Genomic DNA, 11918 nt, shown 5'->3' on the forward strand with positions numbered 1-11918 from the left:
CTGATGTACAGGTCTCTATCTCTGTTTGTTTCTTCACCTTTCCCCCCCAAGGGAATTGACCTCAGAGAGAACCTTCACCTAGGTTGACCTTGTGACCTCTGTATCAATAATTAAACGTACCTCAACCATGAGTCTTGGTGCGTGCTGTATCAATCAGCTATGTTCTTGGTAGACTATCCTAAGTGTAATCAAAGAGTAATTTGTTGTACTGTAAACTATTCTGCCTTTCTTGTACTCTCTAAATGAGAGGGAATAATATTCCTTTCTGGAACACTAAGCTTTAGATATTATTTTTTTATAGAAAAAGACGACAATTCAGAACTTTAAGAAACGTGTGTACTATTTATTTTTTACAATAATCACAGATCTACCTGCTCAGGGAACGAACATGAAAGCAGATCCTCTCAGATCAACATTCTGCGTTTGCAGAGAGCTTAACTAATGTCACCGTAGTGTGACACAGACATGAAAGACCCGGACTGTGAGAACACCACGTCACGCTGTGAGGAGGAGTCACACAGCCCGACCCCACAGCTCCTGGTCTTCATCCCTCTTCATCACGTCATCGTGGTCTTCATCACGTCGTAGCGAACAGCGTCAGCAGCCCCTTCAGGAAAGACACAATCTCATTCCCGCCCAGTTTGGACTCTCCGTAGACTCGGTCCACGAACGTGATGGGAACCTGCAGAGTGCCTGGACGTTAGCCTATCACGCCATCACATACCGGTTACCGTGACGTCGTATGACCCCCACCCCAGTTACTGTGACAACAGGTGAAGCTCAGTGATTAGAGCACTTGCCTGCAGATCAAGAAGTCCCAGGTTCAGATATACCATGTACTGTAAGTCCATTTGGATACAAATTGTACGATACAATACAATACACAGAGACGTCACATGGTCGCGCCCTGGTTATCATGACAGTAATCGTCGGGGAGACCACTTATGATCCGACCACAGTCAGTTATCACCTGCTATCACTGTTACTAAGGAACAGAGTCAGGAACCATGAGAGAAGGAGGGATGAGCAGAGAGATGGAGGAAAAATAAGGGAACTGCAGGAGAGAGAAGGGAGAATGACAGAAGAGAGACAAACAGAGGAAGGAGAAGAGACAAAGAGAGGTGAGGGAAGGAGGAGGGATAGGGAAGGAGTGGTGAGGAGGGAGGGAGAGAGGGAGGGATGAGGAAGGAAGAGAGGAGGGAGGGATGAGGAAGGAGGAGAGGAGGGAGGGATGAGGAGGAGGGAGGAGAGGGATGAGGAGGAGGGAGGAGAGAGGGATGAGGGAGGAGAGGAGGGAGAGGAGGGATGAGGAGCAGGGAGGAGAGAGGGATGAGGGATGAGGAGGAGGGAGGAGACCTCTCCGATGGTGTATTTGAGCTGGCGGGCTCGGACGATCATCTCCATCTGGAACACGTAACCCTTGGAGACACAGCAGGACACCAGCTTCTCCAGAACCTCCTTCTTGTACAGCCTGAGGAGAGAGACAGTTAATACACACACACACAGACAGATAATCCACACACACACAGAACACATACATCCACGCACGCCTTGTCCGTGTCTGAGAAGCTGGTCCTCACCTGAAGCTGCCCGTTAGATCGGAGGCTCCTGGTCTGAGAAGCACCTGGGTGACAAAGTTAGCTCCCCGACTGCAGGGGGAGGAGGGGGGTAAAGGTGGAAGACAGCAAAAATAGGAATAGGGTTAGGGTGAGGGCAGAAGGGGGGCAAACGGGTGGGTGGCCGACAGAGGAAGAGGAGAGGAGGGGAAGCAAACAAGAAGAAATGTGGAGAGATGGACAGAAAGGGAGAGAGAGGTTTGACACAACCAAATCTCAAGAACAGACAACGTTTCATTGACTGTGTGTATGTGTGTATATATATGTGTGTGTATATATGTGTGTGTGTGCGTCACCTGATGAGTTTCCTGCGCAGGTCCCAGCCGTACACCCCCCCGTCCCCTCTGTAGCGAGTGCCAGCCACTACATCATATCCTCCCTGCCTCTGTTTCCTAGGAAACAAGCACATCAGCAACATCCAGCTACTTGGGTACAGGATGAAGAATGTCACACTAACCTTTATATACACTAAGACTACATGTATTGTGTGTGTATACACACACACACAATATAACATATATACTGTAGATACAACACACACTTGACTGTTCGGAATTAAATGTGTTAAATCATACTTACTCAATAAATTCCGGGATAAACTTTGGCTGTGAGAAGAATGAGAGAAGAAGAAAGAGGGAGAGAAGAAGAAAGAGTGTGAGAAGAGAGACGGGATGATTTTAACGAGCCGTTTCAACAGCCGTAGTTTCCCGTTATTAGTAGAAGGTGAATGTGTCAGGTTTGCCTACGCACGTGATGAGACAGGTCAGCATCCATTATAAAGACGAAGTTCCCTGTCGCGTGTTTGATCCCATGGATATAAGCGGTTCCTGTGTGCAGACACAAACATGATGTCAACATGCATATACTACATTTACACAGATTATATTTTTATCTGAACGCTTTATAATGTGTTCTGGGTTCAGAGGGTTAACGGCCCCAGTCTGTGGGGAGATGGTGACCACTCACCCAGTCCAAGTTTACTTTTTCGTGGCCGAAGGAGCTGAGAAACGATCAAACAGACAGACAGACAGACAGACACACACACACACACACAGAAGAACATGAAGGGTCAGAAGTGCATAAAGCTAGTTCTACAATATTCTGGTTGTCAGAGTCAAGGAACAGCCTGTAATGACGAACCACCGCAAAGTTACAACGTCGCAGCTAACAATCACGGTAACGGTAATGTCATGAACGTTTACTTACGATCTTGTCCTCTCCGTAGATTTTCTGTAGTTGCTGAGCAACCTCCAGAGTCCCATCGGGACTTCCGTCGTCGATCACGATAATCTCGTAGTCGTAACCACTATTCAAAATTACAACAAGAAGTCTAGCTTCAGCATGAAGGAAACCATCAATCTACAACAGCAATTGGCCTCTGAAGCTGGGAAAGTTGTATATAATGTAACTGAATGAACAAACGTGTTAATATCGCTGAAAAGGCGAGCTAGCAAAATGTTATTAGTGACAGCTCATCCTTGACACATCTGAAGTCTCATCGACAAGCTTCCGAAAATACATGTAAATACCCACCTTTCGCTGAAGTATTTCACTAGTAACCAAACAATCAGAGGCAGATTCTCTCGCTCGTTGTAAGTGGGCAACAGGACGGAATACTTATTTCCATCACCCCGGCTTTTCTGCGAACCTCTTCGGCTTGCCATGTTGGAACTAGTGGGTCGGTATGTTTTTTTTTTTTTTTTTTTAAGACGGAAGCGGCTGTTCACCAAAATACTCACCGCTACAACAAGTGCGGGTGTGAACGGAGTTCCGGCTTCACAACAGTGTCGATAGATGGCGCTCGCGTAACGACAATAAGTGAAATATGATCTCAAGTCAATGTACAGTGCCCTCCAAAAGTATTGGAACAGTGAGGCCAATTCCTTTATTTTTGCTGTAGACTGAAAACATTTGGGCTTGACATCAAATAATGAACGTGAGACCAGAGATCAACGTTTCAGCTTTTATTTCCAGGTATTTACATCAGGATCTGATGCACAACTAAGAAAATATCACATTTTGTTTGAATCCACCCATTTGTCATGTGATCAAAAGTATTGGAACAGATATACTTAAAACATATTTAAGTGAATAAGACTTAATATTTAGTTGCAAATCCTTTGCTTTCAATAACTGCAGCAAGTCTGTGACCCATTGACGTCACCAAACTTTTGCATTCTTCCTTTTTGATGCTTTCCCAGGCTTTCACTGCAGCCTCTTTCAGTTGTTGTTTGTTTTGTGGGGTTCCTCCCTTCAGTCTCCTCTTAAGCAGGTAAAATGCATGCTCTATAGGGTTTAAGTCTGGAGATTGACTTGGCCAGTCTAATACCTTCCATTTCTTGCCCCTGATGAACTCCTTTGTTGTTTTGGCAGTGTGTTTTGGGTCGTTATCTTGCTGCATGATGAAGGCTCTGCCAATCAGTTTGGTTGCATCTTTCCTTAAATTGGCAGACAAAATGTTTCTGTAGACTTCCGAGTTCATTTTGCTGCTGCCATCATGTGTTACATCCTCAATGAAGATTAATGAGCCCGTCCCAGAAGAAGCCATGCAAGCCCAAGCCATGACATTACCTCCACCGTGTTTCACAGATGAGCTTGTGTGTTTGGGATCATGAGCAGTTCCTTTCTTTCTCCAAACTTTAGCCTTTCCATCACTTTGGTAAAAGTTAATCTTTGTCTCATCAGTCCATAAAACTTTGTCCCAGAATTTTTGAGGTTCATCTCTGTACTTTTTGGCAAATTCCAGCCTGGCCTTCCTATTCTTCTTGCTAATGAGTGGTTTGCATCTTCTGGTGTAGCCCTTGTACTTTTGTTCATGAAGTCTTCTGCGAACAGTAGATAGTGATACCTTCACTCCTGCCATCTGGAGGTTGTTGCTGATCTCACTAACAGTTGTTTTAGGGTCTTTCTTTACAGCTCTCACAATGTTTCTGTCATCAACTGCTGATGTTTTCCTTGGTCTACCTGTTCGACGTCTGTTACTTAGTACACCAGTAGTTTTCTTCTTCTTCAGGACATTCCAAATGGTTGTACTGGCTATGGCCAATGTTTCTGCAATGGCTCTGATTGATTTTCCATCTTCTCTAAGACTCACAATTGCTTGTTTTTCACCCAAAGACAGCGCTCTGGTTTTCATGTTGTTTTCACCTCTGAATACAGTCTGCATAGACAAAACCTATCTTACCCAATCTGAACCTGAGTGTAGACATTCAGTGGTATTTATTGATTGAATAATGTATGTAATAGGACACACCTGGGCAACAAAACACACCTGTCAGTCACATGTTCCAATACTTTTGCTCACGTGACAAATGGGTGGGTTCGAACAAAAAGGTGATATTTTCTAATTTGTGCATCAGATCCTGATGTAAATACCTGGAAATAAAAGCTGAAACGTTGATCTCTGGTCTCACGTTCATTATTTGATGTCAAGCCCAAATGTTTTCAGTCTACAGCAAAAATAAAGGAATTCGCCTCACTGTTCCAATACTTTTGGAGGGCACTGTATCTCAAGTTTAAGACGCAACATATATTTGTCTGTGGGGAAAGATAATTATCTTGTTGATACCCGCTGCAAATTATTCTCGCTAATGACAATCTCTTGTCAGATGCTACAGAATTTATTGTAAATGATTTTGTGCGCACAAGATAACTTTATTCCCACTAAGATAATTTACTCGAGTGCATTAAAAAAGATCACCTTTAGGGACTCTTGGGGTTCCGTAAGATAATACTCTGATATACTGAAAAGAGTCTAGAGCAGTATGTATCAGAATTTTATTAACACTCAAGAATGTTAATCTATCAAACACCTCTCTCACTCACTCACACACACACACACACACACACTCATACTCACACACACTCATACACACACACGCACACGCACACAAAGACAACTATGGTAATATGAGGGGATCAGTGATATTCCGTGGTACATAACATTGGAGAATGTATAACAACTTTGTCACAAACTCATATGCAAAACACAAAAAATAACATGTAAACAGTTTTTTCATTGGACAACACACACTGTATAATACAATACTGAGAATAAACACTATTATATTCAACAACCGATAATATTCATAGCTATATAAATCAATACACACACTCACAGTTTTATCATTTGTTTTAAAACAATAACAGTGTTTTTTCAGAAGTCTTTGGCTTTTGAGGCAGTTGAGGTTAAAGCTCCATGGTTACCATGGTTACCAGGAAGGTGAGGAAGAAGACACACCCGGTCAGGACGAGCCTCTGCTAGGGTTACCACGACTACAAAAGTCATAAGCAATGTCAATAACACACACAAACAAGTTTTCAGTGCGAAGTAAATGTAATATTCCTTAAGCTAAATACATCATGTTGCTAACACTCACTCCCTGATCCTAAATATCTCAGCAGTGTATATCTGACCAGACCCTTTCCCTCCGTCCGTTGGTGGTGGTGTGGAGAGTCTGGTTCCTGCTCTCTTGCCAGAACCGCCAGGTTCTCCTATGGGGGTCTGTGGAAGGTTCTGTCTGGATTCACTTCCCAGGTGGAACCTCCAGAACCAGAGGTACCAGGCTCCAGGAGGGAACCCACTAAGAAGAGGAGAACCTAGAGGAATCGGACCTCGTGGCTCCGGCCCCGCTCATGGCTGGTAGGCGAAATACGGATCTTCTGAAATCAGAACGAGGACACACAGGTGTTTACAGATGGATGCTGGTACACAGGTAGAGGTCTACAGATGGATGCTGGTACACAGGGAGAGGTCTACAGATGGATGCTGGTACACAGGGAGGGGTCCCTGTTCCCGGTTGTTCCACCACTGGTCTCACCTGCTTGGGCGCGTCCCTGCTGGCAGCCCCCACTGCTGTCACACCCCCCTGGGGGCCCAACCTCTCCTGGCTGCCCAGGGCCCCCCGACAGCCCGGGGGCACCAGCCTCCCCATCCTCCCCCCGGGGCCCCGCCACCCCCAGCCGGGCCTCCCCTGAAGGACCTGAACACACACACACATGACATAGCAACTACAACTGTAATATATAGAGCTAGGTTTGCTGACATCACAGGAAGGGAGGTACCTGCAAAGCCTTTGATTCCCTGTGGGCCCTGGACGTTCTGGCCCGGAGCTCCCTTCTCCCCCAGCATGCCCTGCCGACCTGCCAACACACACACACACACACACACACACACACACACATCACTGTACTGCTGCTTCTCAGCTACATCCCCCAACATGTGGTTCCACCCCCCAGGCCTGTCTCTCTGTCCTCAGGACCCTCCTACCCCCCCAGGCCTGTCTCTCTGTCCTCAGGACCCTCCTACCCCCCCAGGCCTGTCTCTGTCTCCTCCCCTCGTACCCCCCCAGGCCTGTCTCTCTGTCCTCAGGACCCTCCTACCCTCCCCCCCCAGGCCTGTCTCTGTCTCCTCCCCTCGTACCCCCCCAGACGTGTCTCTGTCTCCTCCCCTCGTACCCCACCAGGCCTGTCTCTGTCTCCTTCGGACCCTCGTACCCCACCAGGCCTGTCTCTGTCTCCTTCGGACCCTCGTACCTTGCTCTCCTGGGTACCCAGACCTCCCTGTGGGACCCCGGTTGCCCGGTCGGCCCTGGTCTCCCCGGGGGCCTGGGGGGCCCTTGCCCCCTGGAACTCCTGGTTCTCCGGGGGGCCCCACGGGTTCCTCGATGGGCACCGGCTTACGGCTCATCTCGTTCAGGAAGGAGTCCAGCTTCAGAACCTGGTCTGGGAGGAGGACACGGGGGGAGAGAGAGATGGTGTGTGTGTGTGAGAGAGAGAGGGTGTGTGTGTGAGAGAGAGAGAGAGAGAGGGTGTGTGTGTGTGTGAGAGAGAGGGTTGGTTAGAGAGAGAGAGTGTGTGTGTGTTGGTTAGAGAGAGAGGGTGTGTGTGTTGGTTTGAGAGAGAGGGTGTGTGTGTGTTGGTTATAGAGACAGGGTGTGTGTGTGTGTTAGAGAGACAGGGTGTGTGTGTGTTGGTTATAGAGACAGGGTGTGTGTGTGTGTTAGAGAGACAGGGTGTGTGTGTGTTATAGAGACAGGGTGTGTGTGTGTGTTGGTTATAGAGACAGGGTGTGTGTGTGTTGGTTATAGAGACAGTGTGTGTGTGTTAGAGAGACAAGGTGTGTGTGTTGGTTATAGAGACAGGGTGTGTGTGTGTGTTAGAGAGACAGGGTGTGTGTGTGTTATAGAGACAGGGTGTGTGTGTTGGTTATAGAGACAGTGTGTGTGTGTTAGAGAGACAAGGTGTGTGTGTGTGTTATGGAGACAGGGTGTGTGTACATACTGTGTACCAGTTGTTCACAGGCCTGTGTGACGAGCTGGTAGATGACGGCCATGGACTGAGGCTCCCCCTGGAGGGACAACACACACAATCACACCAGCTACTGACCCCAGATCAGCTACTGACCCTAGACCACCCTACTGACCCCAGACCAGCTCCTGACCCCAGACCAGCTCCTAACCCCAGACCAGCTACTGACCCCAGACCAGCTCCTAACCCCAGACCAGCTACTGACCCCAGACCACCCTACTGACCCCAGACCAGCTCCTGACCCCAGACCACCCTACTGACCCCAGACCACCCTACTGACCCCAGACCAGCTGCTGACCCCAGACTAGTTCTTCTGAGTTTGGACATGCAGTGACGGATGAGGATGCAATTGTAGTAGTGGGGCATTTTGATTACAAATCAAGTAAAAATCTAATCTAAATCTGCCAAATGAAATAAGTACGTTATTTAGAGTACCCACCTTCTCTCCTCTCTCCCCCTTGCTCCCAGACAGACCCTGCAAACGACAACACAGACTGCGTTACGCCCTATCCCACACCACCACGGGGCACAAGGTAAAGGGCCTGGCTGGGTTTGTCCCTCAGCGCTCACCGTAGGTCCCACTGTCCCCAGGGGGCCTCTCTCTCCACTGGGCCCCGGGTGGCCAGGCAGGCCCTGGAACCCCTGGAGGAGGGAGGGGAAGGGAGGAGGAGGAAGGCGTGAGGGAGGGGAGGATGGTGGAGGACGAATAAGGGAAGGGGGAGAGGAAGAGAAGGGGGAGACAGAGGCAGGGGGAGATTGGAGGGACGGTGTGAGGGAGGGGAGGAAGGGGGAGACAGAGGCAGGGGGAGACATCAGTAGAGCCTTTATTTATATTCCTCAACAGTGAGCCAGTATGTTCCTGTAAGGCGTGTGAGTGTCGCAGTGCATACCCTGGGCCCCGTGGTCCCTGGAGAACCCATGTTCCCTTCAACACCTCGGACACCCTGGAAGTCAGACGAAACACAGTAGAAGTCAGTTAGAGTCAGTAGAAGTCAGATAGAGTCAGAGTAGACCTAGTAGATGGTCAGGCTGAGGAGTCTCACCTGGGAACCAGGATTCCCTTCAGGACCTTTAGGACCTGGGGGACCAGGGAGACCCTGGAGGGAGGGGGGGAGGGGGGAAGGGGAGAGGGAGAGTAGGTGGTTAGGAAAGAGTTTAGGAGGAGACTATTTTTATGATGTTCATGTTGGTCCTGCTCACCTGACCTCCTGGTTTACCAGGATTTCCCTTCTCTCCCCTCTCCCCTGGGGGACCCTACACACACACACACACACACTTAAAAATAAATTTGGTAAAAACATGGATGACTTACAAAGAGAGGAGGGAGGAGACAGAGAGAGCGAGAAAGGAGAGGGAGAGAGAGAGACCCACCACTGTACCCTGGACTGATATCCCTCGAGGGCCATGGGTCCCCAGCGGCCCCAGTCCTCCCTCTGGCCCCACCTTCCCTGGAGGCCCCACCTCCCCCTGGAACACATCACCATCATCATCATCATCATCACCATCATCACCATCATCACCATCATCATCACCATCATCACCATCATCACCATCATCACCATCATCACCATCTCTATAACCATCATCACCATCATCACCATCATCACCATCATCATCATCACCATCATCACCATCACCACCATCATCACCATCATCACCATCATCACCATCATCAACACCATCATCACCATCATCACCATCATCACCATCATCACCATCATCATCATCACCATCATCACCATCATCACCATCATCACCATCATCATCACCATCATCACCATCATCACCATCATCACCATCATCACCATCATCATCACCATCATCACCATCATCACCATCATCACCATCATCATCACCATCATCACCATCATCACCATCATCACCATCTCTATAACCATCATCACCATCATCACCATCATCACCATCATCATCACCATCATCACCATCATCACCATCATCACCATCATCATCATCATCATCACCATCATCACCATCATCACCATCATCACCATCATCATCACCATCATCACCATCATCACCATCATCACCATCATCACCATCTCTATAACCATCATCACCATCATCACCATCATCACCATCATCATCATCACCATCATCACCATCACCACCATCATCACCATCATCACCATCATCACCATCATCAACACCATCATCACCATCATCACCATCATCACCATCATCAGAACTGGAACGGTGTCAAAATATTTGTTGTGGCAACTGACCTTTTGACCTTGTTCCCCTCTGTCACCCTTCTCTCCACGAGGACCTGGTCTGCCCTGGGTGGGGGGGGGGGGGGGAGACAGGGGGAGAAGTGTAATGGATCTCCTTCAGACAGTACAAAACCTGCTTGTTGTTACGGAGACTCGTTCACACTGTGGTGAACATGCTTGTTGCCGTGGCAACTCACAGGGGGCCCGGTGGATCCAGGGGCTCCAGGAACGTTGGAGATGCAGGAGCAGGAGGACGCTGGGGGGGGACAGCTCTCCTCATCCCTCTGGACACACAGGGGGGGGACAGACCAGTGGGTGTCAGAGGATACTGACGTGTGTGTGTGTGTGTGTCAGAGATCACACACACACACACAAGCTAGTTTACAAAGCTACCATGGAGGAAGCAAAAAATGCCATCAACTTTTTGTGTCGTGTTGGTGTGAAAAAATGGTTTAGAAAAGTTGAAAAATATTTAGGAAAAAAAGTTTCCAATGGTGTTGTGTGTGGGAAGAAAAGTGAAGAAAGGTTGGAATTTGGGGGGGAAAAAATGAAAAAATATTTTGTGTACTGACCAGAGCAGGCAGGTCACAGCACGTGTCTTCAGAAGACCAGGTGTTGTTGCACACAATCTCAAACGACTGCAGCTGCAGCTGAAAAACACAAACTGTGGGGTTAACCATGTCTGTGTGTGTGGATGTGTGTGTCTGTGTGTGTGTCTGTGTGTGTGTGTGGGTGTGTGTGGGGGTGAGTGTGTGTACCGGTACTGATCCACTGCGAGGCCCCCGTGTGTTCACCAGCTTGCCCAGCATCTGGAAGCCGTCAGTGGGCAGAGCCCCGAGGGGGCGGGCTGGCCTCTCTCCCACCCGCTGGCAGTCCACAGACAGGGACACGCTCACCTGGCTGACGGACAGGTGCACCTGCCAATCACAGCACACCCTCCGTGACTGACAAGGACAGAGAGCAGTCAGAGGAGGGTGGAGGGAGGGAGGAGAGTCGAAGGAGAACCTTGTGGAAGCTTCCGTAGAACAGAGGGTGGACCTGCGGCTGGGCAAAGATCAGCTCCTGCACCTCTCCTCGGTAGTCCAGACTGAAGTACAGCAGGTGCTTATTCACAGCTGGGGTCAGGGGAAGGGAGGGAGGGAGGCATGTCAGGGATGCAGACACACAGGCATGGACCCCACCCCTACTGCTAGCAACTCCCCCCCTCTTCTCCTCCCTCACCCCCCCCGGACTTACAGTTCTCTGGTCCTGCTCCCACCCCACCCTCCCCTGGCCCCTCCCCTGGCCCCTCCCCTGGCCCCTCCCCTGGCTCCGCCCCTCCCCTGGCCCCTCCCCTGGCTCCGCCCCTCCCCTGGCCCCACCCTCCCCTGGCCCCTCCCCTGGCCCCTCCCCTGGCCCCTCCCCTGGCTCCGCCCCTCCCCTGGCCCCTCCCCTGGCTCCGCCCCTCCCCTGGCCCCACCCCTCCCAGACTCACGGTCCAGGACCACGCCCATCTGGGGCTGGAAGTCGTTGTCTGTGAGCTGCCAGAGGGCGAAGGCTTCCTGAGACGTGTCCTGCAGCAGGCGGAAGGTCATGCTGAGGGTGTGGTCTGGAGCCAGGCCGGCTGGGTGGATCAGGCTGGGGGGGGTGTATTAGGCATCATACACACTGATGAAGACAAAGCGTGTGTGTGTGTGTGTTTGTACCTGGTTCTCTGGGTGAGCTGTGTGTCTCTGTAGAGGGTGTAGGCAGGGTGTGTGTGTGTGTGTGTGTGTACCACACC

The 11918-nt window shown here is 49.7% G+C and overlaps 2 protein-coding genes across 2 annotated transcripts; both read right to left on the reverse strand.

The window, feature by feature from the left end:
- Positions 1-330: 330 nt before the first annotated feature.
- On the reverse strand, positions 331-3328 carry dpm1 (dolichyl-phosphate mannosyltransferase subunit 1, catalytic). The gene is made up of 9 exons (XM_047013774.1): positions 3150-3328; positions 2823-2922; positions 2583-2616; positions 2367-2443; positions 2196-2221; positions 1913-2008; positions 1581-1649; positions 1357-1471; positions 331-682 (listed from the first exon to the last, which is right to left on the reverse strand). Exons 1-9 carry the CDS (start codon positions 3278-3280, stop codon positions 578-580), a joined length of 753 nt encoding a protein of 250 aa, XP_046869730.1. The 5' UTR covers positions 3281-3328; the 3' UTR covers positions 331-577.
- A 2048-nt stretch (positions 3329-5376) lies between these two features.
- On the reverse strand, positions 5377-11878 carry LOC124462181 (collagen alpha-1(XIV) chain). Its single transcript, XM_047013773.1, has 18 exons — positions 11842-11878; positions 11631-11773; positions 11162-11271; positions 10915-11073; positions 10729-10806; positions 10354-10440; positions 10169-10222; positions 9297-9392; positions 9126-9179; positions 8969-9022; positions 8816-8869; positions 8496-8567; positions 8365-8400; positions 7899-7965; positions 7152-7340; positions 6681-6758; positions 6437-6598; positions 5377-6278 (listed from the first exon to the last, which is right to left on the reverse strand). Exons 2-18 carry the CDS (start codon positions 11728-11730, stop codon positions 6250-6252), a joined length of 1479 nt encoding a protein of 492 aa, XP_046869729.1. The 5' UTR covers positions 11731-11773; positions 11842-11878; the 3' UTR covers positions 5377-6249.
- Positions 11879-11918: the final 40 nt, after the last annotated feature.

The sequence above is a fragment of the Hypomesus transpacificus genome, unplaced genomic scaffold (genome assembly GCF_021917145.1).
Source record: "Hypomesus transpacificus isolate Combined female unplaced genomic scaffold, fHypTra1 scaffold_203, whole genome shotgun sequence".
NCBI classification, from domain to species: domain Eukaryota; kingdom Metazoa; phylum Chordata; class Actinopteri; order Osmeriformes; family Osmeridae; genus Hypomesus; species Hypomesus transpacificus.